The following is a 26,397-nucleotide window of genomic DNA, read 5'->3' as shown; positions in this document are numbered from 1 at the left end:
ACTTAGCCCTCATAGGTAAAAAAAAAAAAAAAAAAAGGAAGAAACTCTGAGATCATGCTTCATGCTGTCCATTGTTAGACGGTAGCCTTCAGAGCGGTTCCTTTACAGAAAGTTTTCTGGAGTTAAAACGCAAGCATACAACCTACTGAGCACTCCTACTGTTTCATTATTTATTACACAACTATGTTACTAATAGCAATAATGTGTGCAAGGCAGCCCATGATTTCTTAGCAAAATTAATGCCGATAAACCAAAGAAAGCTTCTAAAGCATACTGTAATAGGTAGTTTAAAGTTTTTTCTTACAATGCTACATTTAGAAAGAGTCAAGCCATGCAGTGCTTTATAGCTTAAGATTTCAATGTACTTTAAAAAAAAAAAACCGCCTCTCAGCCTTCAGAAGACAGCCATGTGTCTGCCTCTCCTCAGCTCTGGGAGAAGCCGTGCTCCCAGCAGACCCTTAGGGTGATGCTTTCTGAGTCCGCCTGTTGATACCAATTCAACCAGACTTGACTTCCCTCTTGAGAGCCAAATGAACTTACGAAATGTAGTACCTTTTTAATGTCCCATGGCAGTCTTATGTATAGCAATTCAGTTCTTGCTTTGGAAGTCCGTGGATGGCCAGAGTCATTTTGGAAAAAGTTAAATCTGATAATAAATACTTAACTTCATTGTATTTCCCTTTTTTTGTATATCAGGTTGCTTTTCCACATAAACCGGAAAAGGAGGCAAACTATGTTATTCTTTAGACATTGGAAGATACTCTGCAACTGGGCACTGGCTGCTTAATGGTGATTAAGGCTTTTAAAAATAGGAAAGCTTTTTGAAGATCACCAAGTGAAGAGCATGTAAGTATTTTTTGGGTAAAATTACCGCAGCAACTATCAAAAATGAATTTAAAATACATAATTTTACTTTTAATCTTACCATTACTTGGTTTTCAAAGTGGACAAATATTGGGGCACCTGGGTGGCTCAGTCGGTTAAGCGTCCGACTTCAGCTCAGGTCATGATCTCGTGGTCCATGAGTTCGAGCCCTGCATCAGGCTCTGTGATGTTAGTTCAGAGCCTGGAGCTTGCTTCAGATTCTGTCTCCCTCTCTCTCTGTCCCACCCCACTCACTCTCTGTCTCTATCAAAAAATGAATAAACGGTAGAAAAAAATATATAAAGTGGACAAATTTTACCCATTAAAAAAACCAAAAAAGCCAATGATCTACTAAATTCCTGAGATGATAAACCATTCAAAATAGGGAAGAATCCTGAAATTTGGTTAGACTTTAATATATCATGTCAATATATAAGTATAAGCTAAATATAGAAATAGTGAAATCCTTATGAAGAATTTTTATCTTCCTCTAAATAAAAAGCTTGGGAGAAAAACAAGGTAGTTCTTAAGTAGTAAATATTAGAGGCTTGTCACAAGGGACATCTTTTTCCAATCTTTTGCTGCAGTGATTGTAACACTAAATGGAGCAAGGAATATTAATGCTGGTCGTTGATATGTCACCAAGTTTGTTCTCTTTTAGAAGGAAAACTTGCTTAAGTTCTGCCACATGGAGACTCTTGGACAGCGAGCTGCCTTGGCGTTCCGCTTATTAATTCCTGATGGGCTCTATGGAGTTAATCAGCCGTTAGGCACGTGTTCTGGGGATCTAACAGATGGTGCGAAAATACACTGCATTTTATTTTTGTAATTCTAATATACAAACACGCTGACAGAATAACAGTACTTAGAGAAAGGGCCAGAAATAGGCTAAGCTTTTCTTTTAAATTTCTGGCATTTTGTTAATTGAAATGAGATCCGAGCGCTACTTGAGTGTAAACGCAGGCCCTTCACCGTGCAGGCATAAGGCAGGAAGTGAGGGAGGTGGCCGTGGGGGAGGGGAGGGCCGCCATGCTGCCTCTTCTAAGCTGGGGGCCGAGTCACCCATGGGGAGCACTCACCGGGGTGTTGGACTGCTCCGTCAGCTTTTGCTCCCACATCCTCAGACGTCTTTCCCGCTCTTTCAGCTCTTGCTCTTTACAGCTGAGGTCCCGTTCTAGTTTCTTCAGCCTCTCAAGAGTTGCCTCAATTTCGCACCTGCACAGGGATGACTGGTTTAAGTCTCAGCTTTGCTCAAGAGTTATTAAATGCTTAGTGGCCCATCAGAATGTGTAATGAAAGTGAAAGGCTGGGGTGCCTGGGTGGCACAGTCGTTAAGACTCTGACTCTTGATTTTGGCTCAGGTCAAGATCTCATGGTAGTGAGATCCAGCCTCACGTAGGGCTCTCCACTGATGGTGCAGAGTCTGCTTGGGGTTCTCTCCCCCAACCCCGCTTACCCTGCCCCTCCCCTGCTCACACTCTCTCTCAAAAATAAACTTAAAAGGCTAAAATGAAAGGCTGAATAAAAGACTGTGATTTTTGCCAGTTTTATTGAGATATCATTGACATATATCACTGTGTAAGTTTACAGTGTAGTGCATAATAGTTTGACTTACACATACTGTGAAATGATGCCCACTATAAATTTAGTTAGCATCCATCATCTCATATAGAGAAAGCAAAAAAAGAAAAAAAAATTTTCTTGTGATGAGAACTCTCCAGATGTACTCTCTAAACAACTTTCATACATATGATACATTAGACTGTAGTCATCATGTTGCACATTATAGTCCTTGGACTGACTTACCTTGTAACTAGAAGTTTATATCTTTTTTATTTTGAGAGAGAGTGTGCATAAGCAAGTGGGGGGAGGGGCAGAGAGGGAGAGAGAGAATCCCAAGAACTGAGGAACTTGTAAGGTATGACCTGAGCAGAAACCAAGAGTCGGACCTTTAACGGACGGAGGCACCCAGTATAAGTTTATACCTTTTGGTCACCTTCCTCCTATTTGTCCCCACCACCAACTCTGGTAACCATAAATCTGATCCTTTATTTCTGTGAGTCTGGCAAAACTTGTGCTTCTAAACCAAACAGGAAACTATCAGAGAATAAGAAATCTGTCACATCCTTAAAAATCTGTAGGTAGTTTCTAGTCTGGAAAAATCAGCTCAAAATACTTCCTAACAAAGTACTGAAGACCCACGAGAGTAGAGCCTAAGCTATGGAACTGGTGTCCTGGTTTAGCTGTTTAATGAATGCTGACATTAAACTAGCCCTTTATAGTTTAGAAAGCACTATTACACAATGTCTCATCTTATTCTCATAACAGCCCCAAGAAACCGGTACTAATCCCATATATAGAGATGGGGAAAATGATGTTCAGGTTGGGTGATCAACATCCTGTCCCTAATGAATTCAGGTTAGCCTAATTCCCTGACTGGGTAACTCAATCAATTGATTAATCTGACCTAGTTTTCTCAGTTGTAGGGGGTGATGATTATCTTATACCAGGGTTCCCCAGACTGCCTGATCCTAATAACTACCTGGGCAGCTTTTTAAAAAACAAATAAATACACAACAAAATACAGATTCCTAGGACCCTTCCTTAGAGCTTATGATTCAGTAGGGCTGGGCAGGGACTAGGAATTTCCATTATTTAATAAAAGACCCGGGGCTCCTGGGTGGCTCAGTCGGTTAAGCGTCCAACTTCGGCTCAGGTCATGATCTCACGGTTCGCGGGTTCTAGCCCCGCGTTGGGCTCTGTGCTGACAGCTCAAAGCCTGGACCCTGCTTTGGATTCTGTGTCTCCCTCTCTCTCTGCTCCTCCCCCACTCACGTTCTGTCTCTCTCTCTCTCTCTCAAAACTAAATAAACATTAAAAAGTTTTTTTAAAAACCCAGGTAATTTTTATAATCCGACAAGTGTGGATCAGATGAACTCTAGGATTCTTTTGAAGTCTAATAATTTTTTTAAAGTTTCCTCCTTAGTCTCTATAGGCCAATCAACCTCACTACTTAGAATATGTTCAGTTATAGAAACCTTTGTAGAAAATGAACTGTTGATGACATGGCTCAGTACAAGCCATTTTCTTCCTTCAGGCCTGTCACTGTGCTCTGAGAGCTGGAAGTTCCTTCCCTTGAGTTTCTGAAAGGCCTGGAGACAGCTGACTGGTTATTAGCTGGTAAGTGCTGCCACAGCATGGAGTCTGGTTGGGATTCTCTCTCTCTCTCTCTCTCTCTCTCTCTCTCAAAATAAACAAACATAAAAAAAAAGTCCTAGGTATTATTTGGCAACATCTAAGACAGGGAACAGCTACTGAGGTGGGTCTGGATTTGGGTACAACACTGGACTTCTCTGGTTATCTGAAAAGAACCTCAGAGCCAGGGAGTTAGCAAGTTAGTGTAAAAGCACCTGCCGTCGACACTCCATTCCTCTTATTGGTGTCATTTGAAAATTATAGAACATAAGAACAGTCACACTACCTGAAGAAAGGCACCAAAATCAGCAATCTTTCAGAATTATCACTATCATCAAGTCCACATTTTATCCCTGATGTTTCTGACAAAAAGATTATGCCCATTCATAAATAAGTGTGTGTTTATTTTTCAAATGGAAATTTGAGGGAAAAAAATCAATGTGGGAAACCTTAGGTTAAACTTTTATAACAAAGAAAGTGAAAGTGAGCCATCTTGGGGAACTGAAGGGGTCAGAGGGTGAGGAGAGGAGGCAGCAGAGAGGGGGGCACTCAGTGGCAGGTGGTGGGGGGAGCTGGGCTGCTGTCTGTGCAGTGCCTCCAGCAGGCCACACCACACCCCTGCCCAAGAGAATGATCGCACGGATACTCTGGTCAGGGGTAAGCGGCCAGCACGTTCAATTTCACTTGTAATTTAGGCAAGGGTTCATCTCAAGTTTCAGCTCTGGGAGCCAACTGTGAGTTTGAGCCCTTCTGGAAAACAGACCAATGGTTAAGTAAGCTGGAAGCTGTGACACAGAAAAACAAACACTGAGTAAAATCTGCTTCCTCAACCCGGCTCCTCAGGCTCAGCACTTCCCAACACTACTCCCTGCCCCAGGCGCCCCGCTTCTGCAGGGAGTGTGGGAAGTTATGTACCATGAGGGACGCAATGACCCCGCTCCCCGTGTTGTTAATGGATTCTTTTGCACTGAGTGCATCTATTGATGTATGTATATAACCTTCTTATTCTATAAACATAGGTGTTTTTAAAAGTTTAAGTGTTCTAGTTGATGAAAGTGATGGTTTTTCTCTTAACCCAAATCCAATTAAGGTTGACTTCCACTAGTATCAATTTTTCACATGCCAAAAATAGTGAAATGTAATTATCTTTTCAAGGTCAATTTGTAAAAATAGCTATATTATATATATGATGGTAAGTAAATAATATGAATACTAGTGTTATATATTAAAGGATTTGTGCTAATATCCAGATCGCAAAGATTAAATTTCCTTATCTGTTTTTTGGTTTTATTGTTTTTAATGTGTTTATGTACTTTTGAGAGACAGAGTGCTAACAGGGCCGGAGCAGAGAGGGAGGAGAGAGACAGAGAATCCTAAGCAGGCTCCACACTGTTAGCACAGAGCCCCATTGGGGCTCAAACCCATGAACCGTGAGATCATGACCTGAGCTGAAATTCTCAGATGCCTAACCCACTGAGCCACCCAGGTGACCCTGTTTTTTGTTTTTATTTAATGTTTATTTTTGAGAGAGCGAGCGAGCCAGGAAGGGGCAGAGAGAGAGGGAGACACAGAATCCAAAGCAGGCTCCAGGCTCAGAGCTATCAGCACAGAGCCCGACGTGGGGCTCGAATTCACAAACCTTGAGATCATGACCTGAGCTGAAGTCAGACGCTTAACCAACCCAGATGCCCATTTCTTGTTTTTAACAAGGTGTGCCACGGTGGGGGTATTCTGATCACAAGGGAGGAATACAATCAGCAAAGTATTCCGCCAAGAGACACAGATCTGAACATGCCTCACAGCGCCACACAGCTCACTCAGTGCCGATTACAAGGCAGTTATGTGGGGCAATGAAAATTGCAAACATGAGCAACAGGGTGACACATTTCCTGTTCTTAATGATCATGGCTGTTATTGCTAATAAATCAATAGTAGGAGAAACAAGCTGAAGATACGAACAAGGAAATATCTGACTGTAGATTTCTTTCCTATCATCTATTAGATCAAAAGAAAGAACATAGTTCACCTAAAAAATTTTTTTTAATGTTTAGAGAGACAGAGAGGGAGACACAGAATCTGAAGCAGGCTCCAGGCTCTGAGCTGTCCGCACAGAGCCCGACGTGTGACTCAAACCCACAAACTGCGAGATCATGACCTGCGCCAGAGTCATATGCTTAACCGACTGAGCCACCCAGGCACCCTGGAAAGAACATAGTTTATATGGTTTTAAATAACCTAGCTTTAAAAAGAATTTTAAGGGGCAACTGGATAGCTCATTCGGTTTAGTGTTCAGCTCCTGATTTCGGCTCAGGTCATGATCTCACGGTTGTGAGAGAGAGCCCCGCATCAGTCTCCATGCTGGGTGTACAGCCTGCCTAAGATTCTCTCTCTCCCTCTCTGTCTCTCTCTCCCTCTCTGTCTGCCCCTCCCCTAGTCTCTCTCTCTCTCAAAAAACAAAACTAAATATAAAATTTAGAATTGTAATAAAAATCATTTAATTTTCTAAAACAGAATGTTTCATCTGGTCTATGTGTAAGGAAGCTCTACCACAAAACAAGCATTTCCCAGAAACACAAGATGTCCTACACATGCTTTCAACAGCAGTCATGTGGTTTCAGACACAAGACAAAAGTCAGGAGAAAGAGGACAGTCTGAATGTGTTGCCCTTTGAAATATCCAGATGATGTGACAAAGCATTTGATTCTTTTTGGTATGTGGGACAGAGTGGGATGTTTTTGCCTTGATCATAACCTAGAACAATCACGCTCTCGTATTTCTCTTTGCTCAAAGGAATCAAGTGAACTCTGCATGGTCATGACCGGATGGTATGGCGCCGGCCACGGTCCGGGAGCAGCGCTGCGCAGAGCGCGCACCACAGCAGGCCTGTGGGACCAGACCACGTGGGTTCTGGTACTGGCTCTTAGTGTAATCTTGGGCAGGTGACCTAACATGTCCATCCATCTCATTTTGCTCTGTGACAGAAGTCAGGATTGCCGTATGGATTAAAAAAAGATAATGCAGATAAAGTACGAGCATCTGGTGAGAATATAATAAATGGCAGTTGTGTGTGTTGTTACTCTAATATTATTCCCTCTGGTTTTAACCAATTGCCACGTTCAGATAAAACAGCCCTGCTACTTCTTAGACTGGTTTAAGGGTTCAGGTAAAGAAACATAGTCTCTCACCAGCTCTCAGGATCAACTGGTTTCTCAAAGGAGCCAGGGAGGAAGCCAGCTAAGCAACTGCTTGCTTTTTACTAAAACACATTAATGTATTACCAATGTTATTTCCCTCATCTTTTCATCTTTAGACATTTAAAAAAATTTATTATTCAGCCATCCAGGTTTGTAGAAAATAAAGCTATCCAAATAGAAAACACTCTCCCCAAATTTAATTATCCACTGGTGTCACTGACCTTTTGATACTTTTAGGTACACATACCATCTAAACGTAAATGTTTATAGTACAAAAAATGCAATCATTCTAATCATACTGGACCCTAGCCTCTATTTGTAAGTCATTTATCAGATCTGTATTATCATAAATGGCTCCATCTATTCTGTATATGGAGATAGCATCAGTTGTTCAAACCATAAAAATCACAAAAAACCAAAAATCTATTGCACCTTATGCCCTTTCTAATTTACAATTCTAAATGACGCTGTGATAAGCGCATATCTGTACATTCTTGTATAGCCTTTCATTTCCTCAGGAATGGAGTGGCAGTGGTGGAGTGGAGGCAGCCGATCTATACTGCCAGACTGTCCTCCAAAAAGGTAGTAGTTTCACCAGCAATGTACTAGAAAGTTTATTATGCTGGATATTTTCATGATGTAGATTTTTGCCAATCTGGCAAATGAATTATGTCCCCTTATAGTTGCTTGATTGTACGTGAGGTTAAATATTTTCATATGTTTACTGGCCATTTGAGTTCTCCTTTTGTGAAATGCCTTTCATGTCCTTTAGAATGATATAATTAAAATGTTATTTTAAAGGCAGTAACTCTGTCTACCACCGTAGTCTTCCAAGTGTGATCTGGGGGCCCGTGGGAGCTTTTCAAAGGATCGAAGAGATTAAAGTGGTTTTCAGAACAACATTAAGACATGACGTGCCTTTTCTCATTCTCTCACAAGTGCACAGACCCTTCCAGAGGCTTCACGATATGTGCCAGTGCCGCAGGCTGAGTGCAGAGACAGGATTTAAATTGTTACTTAAATGAATCAAGAGCTACATACTTAAATTCTTTCTCAGTTCTAATTCTGAATGTGGTAAATACTGACAGATCTAACTCACTGCAACTGAAGCTCTTTGTAGTCCTCAATAGTTTTTCAGAGTGTAATGGAGTCCTGAGACCAAAAACTTCCGGAACTGCCAAGCTACTATCTAGGGGGAAAGAAGTTACGGCAGTGTGGCATTTGTCCTGGAAGTTTACGGTGGGCACTACTTTTGCCAAAAGGAGGTTTTTACATTTTTCTATGGAAGATTTACCAACTGTCCCCCTATTTTCTGATGTTGTTGGCATAGTTTTAGTATCATATCTCAAGGCTATTATAATACACTAATTTTAAAATCCCACTAGTCTTTTGGATAACAGATCAAACAGCATCTCCTCAGGAAATCCTTTTATTATTTCGTCAGACTAGATTTCATGGTTGCATACTCTCAGATGTCCACTAATTCTCTGTCATAATTCTTATCAAAGTAGTAATAATAAGTTGCTTGTGCATCTATAGTCAGTAGTTCAACGCTAGACCCTCTACTCCATATGCACTAGGGCTGTTCTGCTCATCACCATGGCACAACACAAGAGCGCCTTGCCTCGGCAGAGGTTCTGGAGTATGTGAATGAATGAGTGTAAGAAACACACCTGTCAATAAATCAGCTGTCAATAAATCAGCTTACATATTTATATTCTCTTGTATGATATCATAATGTCTTTTACTGTTGCTGCCACCATGGTGTTTCCCTCCCCAAATATTTATCGAGCAACTGCTGTGTTCAAGGCCCATTCTAGATGCTGTAGGTATAGTAATCAACAAAAGAGATTATCTGATCCTTTTACATTTCAGCCAGAGAGATACAGATAAAACAGCAAACTACAGAATTACTTATTAATTCCAATAGCAGTAGAGGTTCTAAAGGAGATGCTCTCAGGGCACATAAAGTAGAACCTCATCTGATCTAGGGTCAGAAACACTTCCTTAAATACACGTTATTTCAGTTGCTATCTAAATGATGACTAGGAGCCAAGCTAGATGTGGGTGTCAAGGGTGGTATGCTGCCGAAAGGGACGCGTTTTATATAGAAGAAACTGCATTTGCAAGGACTCTGAACAAGGAAGAAGTATGCATCTACTGAGGGACTAAAAGCCAGAAATTAAGAGGCAGAACTATGCTCTTACGGTAAGGCTGCTGAGGTCAGAGTGCAAAGGGTCTCCTGAGTCTTGTGCAGCATTGACCTTTATACTAGAGTAATCCCTTACACGGATTTGAAACAAGAGTGATCTGATTAATTTGTGCTGGTCTCTTACTGTAGGAAACAAGTATTAACTTACATGTTTTGTTAATTATTTAAGTCCAGAACGAAACCCCCTCATACCTACATTCGAGCAGAGAGTATGACTTTTGTTTCCCTAAATAAAAACTAACTTAACTCACTGGCCTCAGATAGAGATTTCAAAAGAATAAAAACCAATAAGGTTACTGTAAAACAATCATACAGAAAGCCCAAGGAAACGTCTAAGAACAGGAGTGAACAACTCGATGTTTCCAAGGTGCATGCAGTATTCATTGGGCATCAGCAGGTGGCGTAAGGCGTCACGTTACCGCCAAGGCTATCAGGAGCAGAGATAAGTTACTTAAATCTCTGCTGAGTCAGGGAGGAATAATGTCAGCTCCCAAACATGCTATTTATATAACTGCAGCACGTGACCTGGCTCAACTGTCTCATCCTGGGCTTGCTCCTTCCACTCACACATTACAATTCTCTCATTATTAAGTTTGCTTTCCACTTGACAAAATTTAGTAGGATTCATAACATCAATAGTTTTCTTTTAAAAGTGTTTTTATAGTCTCCCTACCTCCTCCATCAACACATCCAGTACTCTGCAAACTCCTAGGCAAATAATATTTTCATTTCTCACTGGACAGATGCCAAGACTTCCTAATACAGAGTGTATGGTACAGAGAAATGTCTGGTAACTGTCTTCGGTCTCAGGAGATATGATTGTAATAGTCTTTCCAAATACTTAGACGTATGCAATGGAGGACTTACTAGATCTCCAAAAAATTTTAACATAAAAAACAAAACTCTAGAGTGTCATCAAGTTCACTGGTTTTCTTCTTCAGTGGAGCTGGGCCCGATCTTTTAAAGCCAGAGGCCGATCTTTTAAAGTCAGAGGCCATGACTTGGTGCAAGGCTTACCTACCTCCACTCTGCCTTGTTGTGCAGGAATGAGTTACACTGGTCAGGAAGGCTAGTATCATTTGACATGGACTCCAGAATTGAAATGATTTGCTTGAAAGATGGCCGTTTCTGAAAAAGAGAAAATAATAAACTTGTTGGCACTTAAGAAAGTAGGTCTTTAAGAGAAAATCCATAAGCAAAAAAATAAGCTTGACATACCATAACAAAATAAAATAGCATGCCGTGTCCTGACTTAGTTATTACAACTGTCTGACTACTCAGGTTTAAGGGAACCATATTCCTTATTTTCAATAAATTATAAGAATAGTCTCGTCATTTTTCTATCATGTGGCCTAAGGCTGGAATAATTACAGTTTTTCTCTAGGTACGGAAAGTACGAGTTCTCTTTTGGGTAGGATTAAGGAGTCCTAAAAGGGAAAAGTTAAATCCTTTAAAAATCTTTGTGATACAGCAAGTTTAGTAAAAGGTAATGGTGGAGTCTGGGTGACAGGTCTACCAGTGTTCGCCATAAAATTCAATCAACTTTTCTGTATGTTTGAACATTCTTACAATGTTGGGGGAGAAGCTACTTCCTCTGTTAGAACTACTAAAATTTCCTCAACCACTTGCTGATAGAAAAAGCCCCCCATTTTAAAGTCATTATGACTTCATTGTCTGCAGTGCTGACTCCACATCGTAACTAGTTTGGGAAGCGGGAAGCTCTAACGCACAGTTTACTAGGATTGAAAAAGTGGTGGTTCGGCACATTTCTTTAGCGGTAACCACACTTGTCTGTTGCCTTAGACTCTAGCCAAGGCTGAGACAAAAGGTTAAAACAAAAATGGAGAACGATAACAAAAGGATGATGCACATTCTGTCTTCATCATGCCTCATAATTACACCATTTCTGAGCAAATTACAGTTGCAGCAATTAAAACATGCATTTTAATTTAGGAGCACAAAAACAAGAAGGAACAACGTTGAGGTGGCTTGCTCTTAGGACTTGAGTGCTTCCTACCTTAAGAAAGACAATTTTTCTACTTCTCAGGAATATAAAACTGGGCTATTCATTCTGAATTCTGCCTTCATTGTATTCTTTTAAGGGCGTGTGTGCCTGTATGTGTGTGTGTAAGAAGAGGGCCTAAGTAGCTAAGTGTCGCTGACACACAGTAAGCCTTGTAATAAGCAAAGAAGAAAATGCCTTAAGTAGGAAGTTTGAAAAATACAGTCTTAACTTTATTCCTATTTTAATTTCTCCTACCACGTGTCAGCTGTAAAAGGAAAAATGTTTTAATTGTTTGCACAGGAACTAATTATATAATACAGGATTTTCATTTTGCATGGAAAAGCAGTGAGAGGCTAAGAATATTTTTCCCTACATTTAATCATTCTTGAAATAAAGTAAAACTCTTTTGTAAGTAGGTGACAAGTACCCCTAGAAAAACCTTAATTTTATAGGTAGAATACACAATTAGATGGAAATTATCAAAGTGAACGTTTGAAAAACAACAACAATATAGAATTTCGTGGTGATGATGGTTTATAGATATTCTGATTGCAGAATACAGTATTTGGCCCAGGCCTACATTCCCTTTAGTATTCACGTAGGTTTTGCTTACATTAAAAAAATTACACCTAGGGCCATTTATTAAGCATTTATATACATTATTTATTATCTCCATTTTGTAGATAAGGAAAATCTCAGAAAAATATGGATTGCCCAGTGTCACACGGGAAGCAAGTTACTAAATCAGGGGCAAGGCTCTTAAACCTTTCAATATGTTTTATCACACGAGAGTAAGATATTCCTATCAAACTCCGGGCTTTATTCTTTTCTTATTTAGAAATGCCAGTTTAGAACTGGAAACTACCCACCTTTACTTCTTTTTTTCTTTGATAAACTACTTTGAGCACCTGGTGTAAGCCATTGGCATGACTTGACATTTACCTAATAGCTTTCTCTTGTATTCTCTTTCGCCTCCTCATTGCAAAAGAACATTTTTCTACAGGTGAGCTGAATATTTTTTTTTATCTATGTCTTTAAAGCATAAAGGCTGGGAAAAAAAGGAAAGGTTTGTAACCAGTCATGGCTCTATATATGTGCACAGGAGTGGCATCAACTTCTGGCTGAATTGCTACAGACTTCTAGCCAGAGAACTAAAATGTGCCTTGGTCTGGCACATAACACAACTTGAGTTAACACGTTGGGCACCCATTTACTAAATGTGTGCAAAGGTGCCAAAGGTAGCACTGTGCCCTCAAAGAGACAGCAGTCCACTTAGACAGAAAAGAGATTTTAAAAAATACAACAGCAAAAGGTAAGGCCTTAGCCCAGATTGTGGTTTAGGAACAGGAGTACCAAGTATGGGCTGCAGTAAACAGAATAGTCAGGGAGGGCTTGATGTTGAAGTAATCAAAGGAAGAAAGAAAACAGGAGGGCACGCCCAGGGAAGGGATGTGTGGAAGGTATGGCTGGAGATCAACCATGAGAGCTGGAAGCATGGGCCGCAGCTGGATGTACAATGAAATACAGAAGGAATGTATTAGTTGTATCAGAATAAAATGCCTTGAATGTAGGAAATAAAAATCAGTCTTAAACTTTATACTCCACCTGGCTAGAATACAAGACTCCTCTCGTGCTAAAGAAGGGTAAGCTGGCTACATGTTAAAGACATGCCAACTTGATGGCTTCACCGGGCCTGATGTCCTTCCTGTGTTAGGTGTTTACACTACCATTTCATTAATGCACCAAAATGTATATTCTTAGAATTTTAATTACTGAAGTACGGAGCTTCTGATTAAGAAATTCAAAACGTGCTTTGCATACTGAGATATAATTGCAGTTATAGAGATTTAGTTGTGTTAATCGAATTCAATGCAAATAATTTCAGGTAAAATTTTTATTTAAGTATCAGAGAGAAAAATACCACCAAAATGACTATATATGCCACAATGGACGTGTGACTGGTAGCATTAAAAAAATATATATGTTCTAGAGCAAACTTGCAAATAGCTGCTTACATTTTCTACTGGATTAGCTGCAAAGTGCAGGCATTTCTCTTAGTGCTTCAAAACCCCATATTCTGCAAACAGAGGCGGGGCAGACCATTCCAAACCTATACAGCTTTGTCACAGAATACTAATAAAAACAATCATAGTAAATAAAAATAGTAACAGAATTTTTTAAATGTTAAATTCTTTTTTTTAATTAATTTTTTTTTGTTTTACATTTTTTAATTTATTTTTGAGAGACAGAGCACAAGGGAGGGGCAGAGAGAGAAGGAGACAGAATCCGAAGCAGGCTCCAGGCTCTGAGCTGTCAGCACAGAGCCTGACACGGGGCTCGAACTCACGAACCGTGAGATCATGACCTGAGCCGAAGTTGGACGCTCAACCAACTGAGCCACTCAGGCGCCCCTAAATTCATTAATAAAAAACATTACGAAGTCAATAAAAGATTCTCCTTTTAAAGAGGGTGAAGATAGTTTGATGAACAGGAGTGAAAGCGAAGATTGAGGTTGCTGGTTACCAGGGCCAAGGGGACATGTACAAGTCAGGGAAGACCCAGCCACAAACTCCTCCAAGACAAAGCGCAGCCATCCAGCCACGAGGGAGCACGTGGGCGGAGGCGCCTCACAGATCTGTGTCCCTTGCTGCTCTGCAAACTGTACTTGGTGTTGAGCTGTTCTCACTTGATGGTGTGGGTCGATGTGCTAGGAAACAGGTATGACTCAGCATGAATTCTGTGTTACACCAACATGTTTCTCAGACTTACCGGTGGTTTATGCATTATTCCCACTAGAGAAACACATGCTATAGAACAGACTGTGTTACCATCATGCATTCTTCCTGGGCCAGATTGGAACGGAGTTTAAATTAAGGAAGAAATTCCATTCTTAAGTCTTAGATCTGTTTAAAAAAGTCAGTTCGCAATAGATTTCAGTGACAGAGTGGGCAAATTCGAACTATAAGATTAGTTCCTCTCTTGAGTCTTTCTCTTCTGTGACGTTGTTTTACTTTCTAACTTTTTAATATGAAAAATTACAAACATATACAAACGCAGAACAACGTAACAAGCCTCCATATACCTATCACGTGGCTTCAAAAATTATCTATGGCCAATCTTGTTTAATCTACACCACCATCTATTTCCTTTCACTTTATTTTGAAGCAACTCCAAGACTCGCCTATCATTTTATCTATAAATATTTCCGTATGTATGTGAGAGTCTTTTAAAATGATCTTTGCAGGGAAAGGAAATGGGCCTTCATGCTCAAATGTGATAACCACATGAAAGTCTACATTCTGGACTGTCTCCAACTCTATTGTGATAGCTTAAAAAACATCACGAATCTAGTTTCTCTAGAAGTGCTACTTTTGCCTGGTCTTTGGTTCAGACTGCTTGGGTTCCTTCTCCAGTCTCACCATGTGCTAACCTGTGGCCTTGAGCATTACTTACCTTCTGTGTGCCTTGACCCTTCATCTGTAAAATGAGTGTCATAACACAACCTATTTCATAGAGGTATTCTAAGGAACAAATGAGCAAATGTGCATAAAGTGCTTGGAGCAGTGCCTGGCATATAATGAGCACTGTGTGCTAGCCATTTTTATAACATGAAAGTGCAATACTTATTATTAGAGATTAAAAACAAAGGAATGCAATTCTTTCCATTGAGTCAAGAGTGCCAGAATGCTGTAAGAAAGCCAGTAATGAGTTTCTAAGGATCAAGATGAACAGATATCAACAGAAAGCCTTTACAGTCCATCCGGGACTCACAGAAGCAGCAATTCAGCTTGCTTTGTAAGGAATCTTATTACTCCAAGTTTTAGAAACTCAAAACCAAGAAAACACGTGAGATTTCAGAATTCTGAACAACGACCAAAAGAATATTTATTTATATACCTTGGCATCAGCTTCCCAACACTGACGTAACAGCTCAGCAAAACTTCTGGGGCAACTGCTTGGAATGGTTAATCTCTACCACAGAGAAAGGAAAAACAACACAAGGATTGACTCATTAAGGTAAGCAAATACTGAAAGGTCATAAAAGTTAATTTAAGAGCATAAATAAGTCATTAACTTTAAAACTTCCATTGATTGATACATGGCAAGTAAGAATTTACGTTTAGATTCATAATATCTAATCTCTAAAGACAGTGATGCTACTTTTCTTCCAAAACGGTATCCAAGTGGATGGAGAAGTTGGATTCAGCACAACAAATCCAAAAAAACCTAGACACAAGTCTAAAAGAAACTACAGTAGGACAGGGGCAAGGGGGAACAGAAATACACACTGTAAAACCACAAACCTATCACCATTCTTTCATAGACAACTACGAAATCTGCAGACAGGTCGGGCAGCCAGGCAACCAGCTTGGCTCTGGCAGGAGGTGTACAACTCTGAAAGCATCTTCTGCAGAGACCGTCAAAGAGAGAATTTTAAAGAAGTGTGCCTTTTCTCATCAGCAAAGAGGATATTGTTTTTTCTTTTTCTTTTTTTTTTTTTTTAACGTTTATTTATTTTTGAGACAGAGAGAGACACACCATGAACGGGGGAGGGTCAGAGAGAGGGAGACACAGAACCCGAAACAGGCTCCAGGCTCTGAGCTGTCAGCACAGAGCCCAACGCGGGGCTCGAACTCACGGACCGCGAGATCATGACCTGAGCTGAAGTTGGACGCTCAACCAACTGAGCCACCCAGGCACCCCCAAAGAGGATATCCTGAATGTATGACCCCTTACGGGTAAACCGCAGGGACTGGACACAACAGGGATTATAATGTGAGGATCAGTCCCGTTCCAACATTTTATACAAGTGGTTCTCTAGACTTGCGATGTCCCTGGAGGCTCTCTAGAGATCTGCAGAGGCATTTTTTGTTTGTTTTAAAGACTGGAGGGCTGCACCTGGCATGGGTCAAGAGTACTAGACATCCTTCACTGTGTTGTAAATCCCTGATTAAGTACTCCCTCATACTCCACTAAACTCCAGATGCTCCGGGTGCAAACAACAAGGTTTATCATTTTCTGACCTCAGACTCGCTCTTGGATTTATAAACACATTTTTTGAGCAGTTTTAAGATACAATGAATTAAGAATGCAACTACTAAATAAGATAAATCAAGAGCAGACTGATCTTTGCAGTACTCATAACCTTACCGAGATGTTTGGAAAACATCACCTGCAACAGCATTGCTCATGCTGCTGGAATCACTGATACAATTCAGCTCGACTCTGCATGTGTAGCTGTTGAATCCTATTTACCTGCAGGGACAAGCATCTAAAATTGTTCCACACTCTCCTCTCTTGTGGCCATGCCTGTGCATTTATACATTGCAATACCTTTTTCATCGATTTCTTCTTTATTACAGTTAGAGCATTATGTTAACTTTAAAATATAATGTGTATAATGGGTAGGTTGCACTACCTCTGAATTTCATTTCAGGGAAGTAGAGGGACCATTAACAGGGTTGTTATCAAAAGAGCGCTGGGTGTGAGTTGAGAACTGCTGCACTAAGAAGTACTGAGATTTATTCCACAGTATTGTTTACTGAAGAAGTTTTGTAAATAAAAAGCTTAAACTGAATTTATTTGGATTTGGGGGAGACTGTGTATAAAACTAGAAAAAGAGTTATTCTGGCAGGAAAACAGATGATCTATATTTAGAATTACAGATAACCTTAAAATTAAAATAAACCAAAATAAAACCTTATAACCAAGTTTTAAACAAAACAGCCCTCTCCAAGTTAAAGGTATGCTAAACATCTTTTTAATTGATTACATAGAACAGAGGAGATGTAGTAACCTGCACTCTTATTTTACTGTAATATATGGTAAACCGTACTCCTATTTTACTGGAAACCTTTTGATGAAGATCAAAAGGAAAATCGGGTGTTTACTTACACACACACACACACACACACACATACACACACATACATATGATGGCTGGTTGGGAGTAGCAACTAAGAAAAACGAAGTGATTGCAACTATTCAGCTGAATCCACTCCATGGCAAAAAAATTTCTCATAAAAGGTAACATTTTCAATATAACTTTCTCACATTTTTTCTAAGAACTGAAATGTGACCTGGACGAATATGGATGTTAATTTTCTGTCATCTTTTCTCACTGAAAAACTTTTTAGCTACTGAATCTTGAGACATTATGAAATAAGATATAATTATTTTAAGTTATCTGATATGGTCAAATATCAGCTAAATCTAAACTCACGCGCTAATGTAAGGGATTATTTTGGTGCGTCAAAAAGTACTTAAAAAATATATATATATACAAAGTACTTTAAAAGGGAATCCAAAGCATTTAAGTCCTGATTACCTAACTGTGGGTATTCCTACTGCATTAAAACATCCTGAAATGGCCACAATATTAGCAATAGATTTGCAACACTTCAAAACGGTAAGATTTTAAAAGTTTCGAATTTAAATTAAAATATTTCCCAAACACTAAGTTATGCATGACATTTTTTAAAGGTCATACTCCTTTTTGCACCATGTTCTACATAAGATGCAAAAAATTACTCTTAATAATTTATCTTTTTCTAAAGTATAGTCAACAATGGATTAAGCTTTTTGAGGATTTCTATTAAGAATAGTAGCTTTGCTACTAAGAACAAAACACAGTTTGTAAGAATCTAAGTACTTGTAAAGATAGAAATTATCCTGCTAGAATATTCTGAATGACCACTAACTGAGTTTTATGGAAATAACAAAGGCAAACATACATGTCTGGAAGAATTATGAAATTTACTAGCAATACCCTCCTACTTTCAGGACTTCTGTAAGGATTCACTGTTTGCTTTACCAGTGCTTTATGTATCTAGTTGTAATAGGATTTAATATTAGGAAAAATTGTTTGAAGGCCTTATTTCATTATTAAGCACTTGGAAGCAAAGACCTTCAGATATTTTTAGAAAGTATTGATCTTCCTACGGATCCAAAAAGCAGTCCTAAATGGTGAAACTAAATAAGGTCTAGAGTCTAGTTGAGAGTAATGTATCAATGTCAACTTTTTGGTTTTGGTATTGGCCTACACCTGTATCTCACCAGTGGTAGAAGCTGGGTGAAGGATACACAGAATCCCTTCTAATATTTTTGCAACTTACTGTGAGTCTATGATTATTTCAAAATAAAAGTTAAAAAGAAGAGACAATTCTAATATTTGAATATAGGTGCATTCTAGCATGAGTAGCTTACATTTAAAGTGTCTCGCTAAGTTTAAACACATCATTCTTTACTTAAATGAGGCCTGTTAAAAAAAAAAAATACAGCTTGCTCTTTTCAACTCAAGAACCCAAGATATTCCAAAGTAAAAATAAGTGAATTAAAATAATTAGAAGTTGAAAGGATTTTGGAAATTACATTTAAATCAAAGTCTCGATTTTATTATGAAATTAAATAAATCCTTGGCAAATTTTTTTCAAGCTTTAAGTCAAGTCCCAGGTAGTTAACATACAGTGTACTATTAGTTTCAGGTATAGGATTTAGTGATTCAACCCTTACGTCATAACACCTGGAGCTCATCACAACAAGCGCCCTCCTTAATACCCATCACCCGTGTAACCCATCCCCTCCTCCAGCAACCCTCAGTTTGTTCTCTACAAACTGCCAGTTGAGACTTGGCAATTATTTTAATGTTATGTCAGTAGAATTTGTTTTGGTAATAAGTGTCTACGTTTATGAGATGAAATGAAGACTCCTTCCCGAATGATGACAATGGAATTTACAGCTAAACTGCCATATTTTTGACAAATAAATATGTAGAATGAGAGTAGAGAGAGAAATATCCTCATAATACCCAAATTTCCTCAAGTTCAGTGGAAAGTTGGGAAAACTTGTGTCACCGTGGGGGGGGGGGGGTCTTTCAATTTGCTATTCTATGTCCAGAATGGGAGGGGTCTGAGTAGTCTCCGTCAGTTATTAGCTGGCCATCATGTACACCATGGATAAAACAGTACAACCTACTCTAGGGAATCCTTCAGGGAAAGGGGGGAGATAGCCTCTTTCCTGTACATGGTGGGGAGGTTCTGAAGATTATGGGTGATTCCCAGCCCTCAAGCCTGCTATCCAAAGGCAGTTTCTAAATTCATTCTTCTCAACAGCTTTAATAATCCTTGAGAGATACTCCAATGTTTTGACAGTGCTTCAGATTCACACCTCTTCTGCCATCCTTTAGATGAAGTACTATTTTTAAATATTAATTCGTTTTTCTTAGACATATTTGGAGGGCCCAGTTGGCTTTTAAAAAACTTTCTTCTAGTTTATATTGGAACAACATAGAGGGAAACAAATTACATGGAGTGTTCTGCTCCAAAGTCAACATTGGGTCAATAATTTTCTTCCCTCTCATTTGTAACCCCAGAACCAAACATCTGATCACCTCACTGGCAAAAGAAACTGAACAGAAACAAGTGGGTTCTCCTATCATGAAAATATCAGTTATTCTATGTACCAGGTCTGATTTAATAGCACACCAGGAATAACCATGACATTTAATTAAAACAGAACAGCTCCTGTGAAACACTGAGCAAGACACGTTCTTGAATATAACTCCTTTTCCTTTTTCTTAAATTGGCAGCTCTCTCCCATCAAGTTCAGCTATCATGAACATTTCATCCGCTCTCAATAGCTCAGGAGGACAAATTAATAAGGTAGCTGGATTATGTGATCTAAACTATGGAAACATGGTTTCTCTTAGTCAATAGCAGCTTTTTGGTTAATCTAGTCTGTTCCTGCACTCACATGGGGAGCAAATCAATCCAATTCTTTTAAAGCATGAAAAAAGGAATATCTCTATACAGTCAACCTTTTTGCAAATTATTTTATGCTAAGGTTACACTCTTACCTTCTGTGGAGGGCACAGATAAGGTCTGGAAATGAAGGTTTGTGAAATAAGGTTGTTTTGCATTGCAAAGACAACTGCATGCTTCCATTACTTGATCTAAGTTCTCCTAGTACCTTGATATTGGATGCTTCATCCTTATGCTGAGGATTTCCATGCCTGTGCATTTCAGTCACAATTTTAAACCTTTCAAAATGTAGTTGCTCTCTTTGATATGAATGTACCACGTTCTCTGATGTAGGCTCATAGGTCCAACTAACTGAAAGCCTCAATTTGTGGGAAGAAGAAAAGCGAGGCTGGGGACACAGCACAAACGGTGTTTACGCCACTGAAGTTCTTTTGAAATGGAAAGGCTCTGCATGAAGAAGGGAACAGTTATGCCACTGCCTCGCCAATTCCAGTGAGGAGCTCATCTTCAATGTAGTGTTCAACGTAGGTGGCAAAACTGTAATTTTTCCCTTTTTTGAAACTATTTTTTCTTCTTTTATTTTTGAAATTCTCATCTAAGCGACAGTTTCTTGTACTATAGTGACTCCTGCTGGGAGAGGTAAGTTGAAGTAGCTGAAGGTCTCTTACAGATATATCAACTCCCGGCCAGTAAAAAAGATGTCCTAAACGCAGGAGATGGAGTTAAACTGTTCCCCTACCTTGGACGCAATGGCTTCTTTCATCACTAAGAACAAACCCCTAGGTTTTACAATTGAGACTGAGAAACTAGTACAGTACTTGTACAATTTTTGATCTACAGCATCACGACGTGAAGCTGCAACAATTAGATGTAAAGGGTCCATTCATGAGGAATAACATCACTTTGACCCTTTGTGTTAGCTCCTACTGCTAATCTTTCCATAAGCGTGAACTTACTTTCAATTTGAAGAAGATGAAAAAGTCTTTTGCAAAACCCCAATACTGTTTTCTGATCTATGTACCTGAATGGAGAATCGTAGTCTTACCTCGTTTTTTTCCACTACAAGCCAAGCTACTTGTAATCCTTCCAAACCTTTAAAGGGGACCTCCCTTGTTAGCATCTCCCAGAGAACCTGGAACAAAAAGAAAATGGAATTTTTATTCTTGTACTTTATATTTTTGGTGTTTTACTGAAACTTTATCTAACATTTAACTGTATCCAATTACCAGACAAAAACCAACCCCACCTGTAGAAACTTGTGCAAAATGTATATATTCATATATATATATATATATATATATATATATATATATATATACACACACATATATATATACACACACACACATTTTGTGTGTGTGTGTATATATATATATACACACACACATATACATATAAACATATACATACATTTTTTGTTCATTTTTATAAAGAAAAAAAAACTAGAAATCAGAATATTTAGAGCCAGACTTAAAATTTTATGAAACCAATGGGCCTACATAATTTATCTTGTAAGTTAAGAGAATTCTCACAGATTCCCACAAATTAGATTTTACATTTTGTTGGTCAAACTCTTTCCACCTTCAATTGCCGATAAATTTCTCCATAAGATAATAACTGGGAATTCAACTGTAGTTTTAAAGGTTCAGTAATGGTCTGATAAAAGAAAAATTGAGCTCTAAATCCGAATCACTGGCTAAACCCTTCACCCCATAATAATAGGTACTTGCAAAAACTGTAACATTTAAATTTTGTGTTTTTGGAGAAAGTGCTCTCAAAGTAAGTCGGTCTAAGGTATTAATTTTCTTCCCCCTATAACATCATTTATTACATATTCTAAAATGTAATAAATACTTTATGTTCATAAGTATAGGCTGAGTGTGTGCGTGTGTGTGTGTGTGTATGTGAATTTATGTGTATGTTCATCTCTCCACAATCCTTGAGATCAGCATGACTAATAAATCTGCACTGGAATGCCCAAAGAAAGCAAACTGAAGCTGGGAATGCTGAAAACTGCCAATATTTTGGGTTTCATTTAAAATACTAAGTAATGGAGATTTTTATATTCAGGTGACTTTCTCTATACAAATGAGCATCAAAATCAGTCTATCAACATTCGGTGAAGTGCAAACACAATTACAATTTTACCCGTAAATCACCATAACCACCACTATCACTTATTGAGTGACTATGTTCCAGATGCTCTGTTGAACCCTTTACACATGTTACCATGATTAATATCAACCCCATCGAACAGATATTATCCTCATTTTACAGATGAGGAAACTAAGGCCTAAGAAAGTTAAATTATTAACTTGCCGAAAGACACTCTGCTATCAATTGGCACTTGCTGCCTTGCCCTAAAGGTCAAGCTCTTAACCTGACATAACTCTAGAGAAGAGAAGGCTGCAGTATGAGAGAGAATGTGACGAGTCATAGTGCAGGTGTGGAGCCATGGCAGAGGTGAGAAGCAAATGAATTCGGTTTTGATTTAGATTTCTCTTGTCCTAAAAACAAAACAAAAGCCATTTCTAAATAAGAATGTTGACTGAGGACATCTATTCAAGCAGGTCCTACAAACCTTTAACTCTATATCCACTGCTCCCTCAGCCAGCGCTCGGTCATATTTGAATCAGAACGTGTTAAATGAACTCCGGCTAATACGAAGATAATTAGCAGGAAAATCAGGGAAATCGGCAGATGCTGCTCAAGCAGGAGAAAAAAAATTCGCTGCAGCCTCTTTTGGCTTTTAATCAAGTGTGTAAGGTGCTTCTTTAGAAGAGCTGCTGAATAATTCTATTTGAGTCACAGAAGTGATTAGGAAAAGGTAAGGGGCATCCCGGAAGGGGATGATTCTAGTAAGCACTATAAGTAAAGGAAGCTGAGGAAGACCAGAACAGGTATGCAATCACCCCTGGGACCCCGCCTGCACAGGGGAGGGAGACGAACAGGAAATGAAGCCCCTCCATTCAGTGCAATTACCACTCCCCTGATGCTAGGATTGTGGAGGGGAAGGGATATGAACAGCAAGCAAATGGAAGGATTTGGCCTTCTTCAGGAGAAAGAGTACAGTGAATCGACCCCAAATGTCGAGGTAAGTGGCCTTGCATCCCGTTTTCTGAGTGTGGCCTGCACGCACAACCCATTGCACAGGCGCACACGTGAAGGCTGACTGCGTTGTATGAGGTAAAATGCAAAACCAAGAGCTTGGGAAGTAATACAGGAAAAGATTTCTGTCATTCTCTGTTCCAAAATATTCAGTTGGAAAATAGCCAAAATCTACAAAGATCTGAGTTCTATTTCTCCAAGAATTCTAACACTGGAAACATAAGAGTTTCATTTTAGTATCTCAGACATGCTCCTGCAGCTGAGGGTCCCTGTGACAGCCACACACGTATGGGATCTGGACAGGGCACCGTGAGCCGCTGGGCTCTTTAGGTAAAGTCCAGCACCAGCACCTGCCGCGATGCCCTGTTACTAATTCACCAGGTGTAGGCGTGTATCAAAACATAGGTGGTATGATATAGGACAACAGCTGTTTCTACATGAAACACAATGACGTTTGGCACAAAAAAGTCCTTTGTGGAGGAAGTCATTTGGAAGTCTAAAAATATATTAAACTATGCCTGAAAATACCAGTGATGGGGATGCAGGCCAAACATTATTGTGATCTTTCCCCTTAAAAATACTTTCCAACTCATTCTATACTGAGACGTGCTCACGTTTAAATTGTGCTCACAAGGAAAATTTTCTATTTTCAGCTTGCAGAGAAACTTGGACAAGGCTGTGTACTTTTCCTGCCTTTTCTTTTACAAACAATGGAAAGCCATTACCTGAGCCGGGTTGGTTCTGGAACGGGGCTCATAGACAAGTGAGGCAGTGATGCTCCCTCCTAAGCCACTCTATTTTCAAATAGTGGTTCTGGCTCAGAAGCTTCTGAAAAGCTAATCCTGTCTGCATTGTCATTAGGAGAGCTTTGTTTCTAAAGAGTGGCGAGGCCTTGTGTTCTCAGAAGGCTTATTCTTTCAATGATTTTTGGTTTCCTCCAGCCTTTTCTTTTTTGTGGATAACATACTACACACTCCTCTGGTTTGGTCCTTCAAGAGAAATCACCCTAAGGGGGTAGCACAATCTCCTTTCTTGTAAAATGGAGACAGAAACAATCGCCTGCCTAGCAGAGTCTGTCAGCTTAGAAGCAAGGACCACAAGATCCATTTCGGGGATTTGTGTCACATTTATTTTTAAGGCTGTACCAGGCTGTTAGTGTTGCCATGTGCTAAGAAGCCACACAGGCTTATCAAGCTACGGAGGGCCAGGGACTTGGACGATACTGGGGACCGTTATTATAGCAAGTCTGAAAAAAATAGAAACATGAAAAGCAAAAACATATTAGTTTTTTTTTTTTTTTTTTGAGGTGGATTTCAAAAAAGGACAACTCTTTTATTATGGTCTTACTCATCTGTATGTGACTGCAATGTATGTATGTGTGTCGGGGCTCAATGACCAGGATGGATTTTCAATGAGCTATGGGAATTCTGTTCTATGCAAAGAGATACTTCAATGACAAGTGGTTCTAGCTACTCACTCATTTTTGAAAGGAGATCAGAAGTTCTAAATAACCAACCACCTTGCTTTCCTAGGTAGGTCTCTCTTTCAAAGTCTATGCATTACAAACTTCTAAAACCAACATGCCCCTACCTTAACAACCATTCGCTACTGCTCTTTTAGGTAATACCTACTTTGACCATGTAATGTTTTCTTCATTTTTTAAAAATGCTATGATTGCTTAAGCAAAAAACTCTGAGGAGCATGCCTTGTACTATTTCTTTTACTAAATGGTGTTTATCAAGAACAGAATGGGAATAGGTTGGAATTAAATAAAATCTTGAATTCTCATTTATACTTAAGTTAGTGTATGTGCAATTTTCTGAATGGAATTTTGTTGATAAAGCTATGGGTAAGGATAACCAGAGTTCCAAGTAAACCTCTCTAAGATACTGTTTTAGTTTCCACCAGTCAAAAGAAGTCTCTATCATGAACACAGAGTGGATATTCAGCAGCATGTGACTGGGGCACATGGGTTCTAAGGTGAAGCATCTGGTGTGTAAATATAGGGCAACACTGGAAATGTTCAGCGACTGGCTATCAGGCATGCTATAAATTACTTGATAGAATGATCTGTTAAGCAATTTGTTAAGTTCCTCAGAACAAAACAAAGGAAGGATCTGTAAACAAGTACACAGAAACCTTTATTCGCCAAGAGAAATGTTCAGGCCCACCTACTAAAAAAGCAGTGAGCAATCACTTGAAGGAAAAGCTTTTTAATAAAGTAAACAACATTTGCAGACTCAGAAAGGTTGATTCAAACTATGGGTAACATGAGGGGGTCAATGAGGAATGAGTGAAAGGGATTTAAAAAGATATAGGAAAAAATCCTAAGCACGGCAAACAGAAGTCACCACCATCGTTGATAGTTTGCGTGTGAAAATGAACAGATTCTTGGTTACTGGAACCGAGATTCTGTCTCAGCTCAGGAAACGCAGTGGGTGCATTTCACACAAAAGCCCCTGGCAACTGTAAGGTTTTGGAGGGAGGTGGTGTGAGATTTGTTTTCATAAATGTTTCATAACACTGAAACCAAAAATTCATTCTGTAGGTAACTCAGAGTTGTCTTTCAGAGCAAACATTTCTGAGATAGGGAAAGTCCCAGACTTGGGAGAATTTTAAAAGTAAAAGTGCTGTACAAGAGCTTGGGGAGTGTTAAAATGAGCCTCAAAAGTCTTCCAGTTCATATAAATGTGCAAAAAGAATTTAAAAACTATAACCACATAAACGTGTGTGTATGTCTGTATACACATGACTCTCTACGAACCATCCCAGCCGTGGTGCTCCCCTTCCCCTCCCTCCTGCTCCACAGAGGAGTCTGTGAATGAACCATGGCCCGCTGCACAACGCAGAGTGCTTTTAACATTTGTCAAAGGCTGTAAAAAACCAAAAGTATACACAGTAGAGATTATTAGTGGCCCTTAAAGTCTAAAATATTTACTATCAGGTGCTTTACAGGAAAAGTTTGCTGGCTCCTGTTCCACAGGATGAGCAACAGACTGGCGAAATACAATTTAAACTACCCGATGTTAGTGCCTAGCACAGTGCCTGACGCACCAAAAA

General features: G+C 39.3%; 1 protein-coding gene and 1 long non-coding RNA gene across 13 annotated transcripts in view; one reads left to right on the top strand and one right to left on the bottom strand.

The window, feature by feature from the left end:
* Window positions 1-26,397, bottom strand: part of MAP3K20 (mitogen-activated protein kinase kinase kinase 20) — a 188,067-nt gene that overhangs the window by 46,026 nt on the left and 115,644 nt on the right. For all 4 annotated transcript variants that reach the window (XM_086718921.1, XM_086718922.1, XM_086718919.1 and 1 more), the window contains exons 8-11: window positions 21,275-21,361; window positions 15,368-15,442; window positions 10,487-10,593; window positions 1,944-2,079 (exon numbers count right to left, since the gene is read on the bottom strand). In XM_086718921.1, coding sequence (XP_086575047.1) covers window positions 1,944-2,079; window positions 10,487-10,593; window positions 15,368-15,442; window positions 21,275-21,361 — 405 coding nt within the window. The remainder of the gene's footprint in view (window positions 1-1,943; window positions 2,080-10,486; window positions 10,594-15,367; window positions 15,443-21,274; window positions 21,362-26,397) is intronic.
* LOC147578532 (uncharacterized) overlaps window positions 1-26,397 on the top strand; it is a 139,813-nt gene that overhangs the window by 103,206 nt on the left and 10,210 nt on the right. For 5 of the 9 annotated variants that reach the window (XR_015255315.1, XR_015255314.1, XR_015255316.1 and 2 more), the window contains exons 9-11: window positions 697-846; window positions 3,962-4,044; window positions 6,850-8,155. This is a non-coding gene — a long non-coding RNA (uncharacterized LOC147578532). Of the gene's footprint in view, window positions 1-696; window positions 1,662-3,961; window positions 4,045-6,849; window positions 8,156-13,938; window positions 14,189-26,397 lie in introns of those variants that run through there. The other 4 variants (XR_015255319.1, XR_015255322.1, XR_015255317.1 and 1 more) reach the window with 4 other exon arrangements.

The sequence above is a fragment of the Puma concolor genome, chromosome C1, assembly GCF_028749965.1.
Source record: "Puma concolor isolate L17-30 chromosome C1, mPumCon1.1.hap2, whole genome shotgun sequence".
Lineage (NCBI taxonomy): Eukaryota > Metazoa > Chordata > Mammalia > Carnivora > Felidae > Puma > Puma concolor.
The sequence above is the reverse complement of the archived record's forward strand: the minus strand, read 5'-3'. Positions and strand labels throughout refer to the sequence as shown.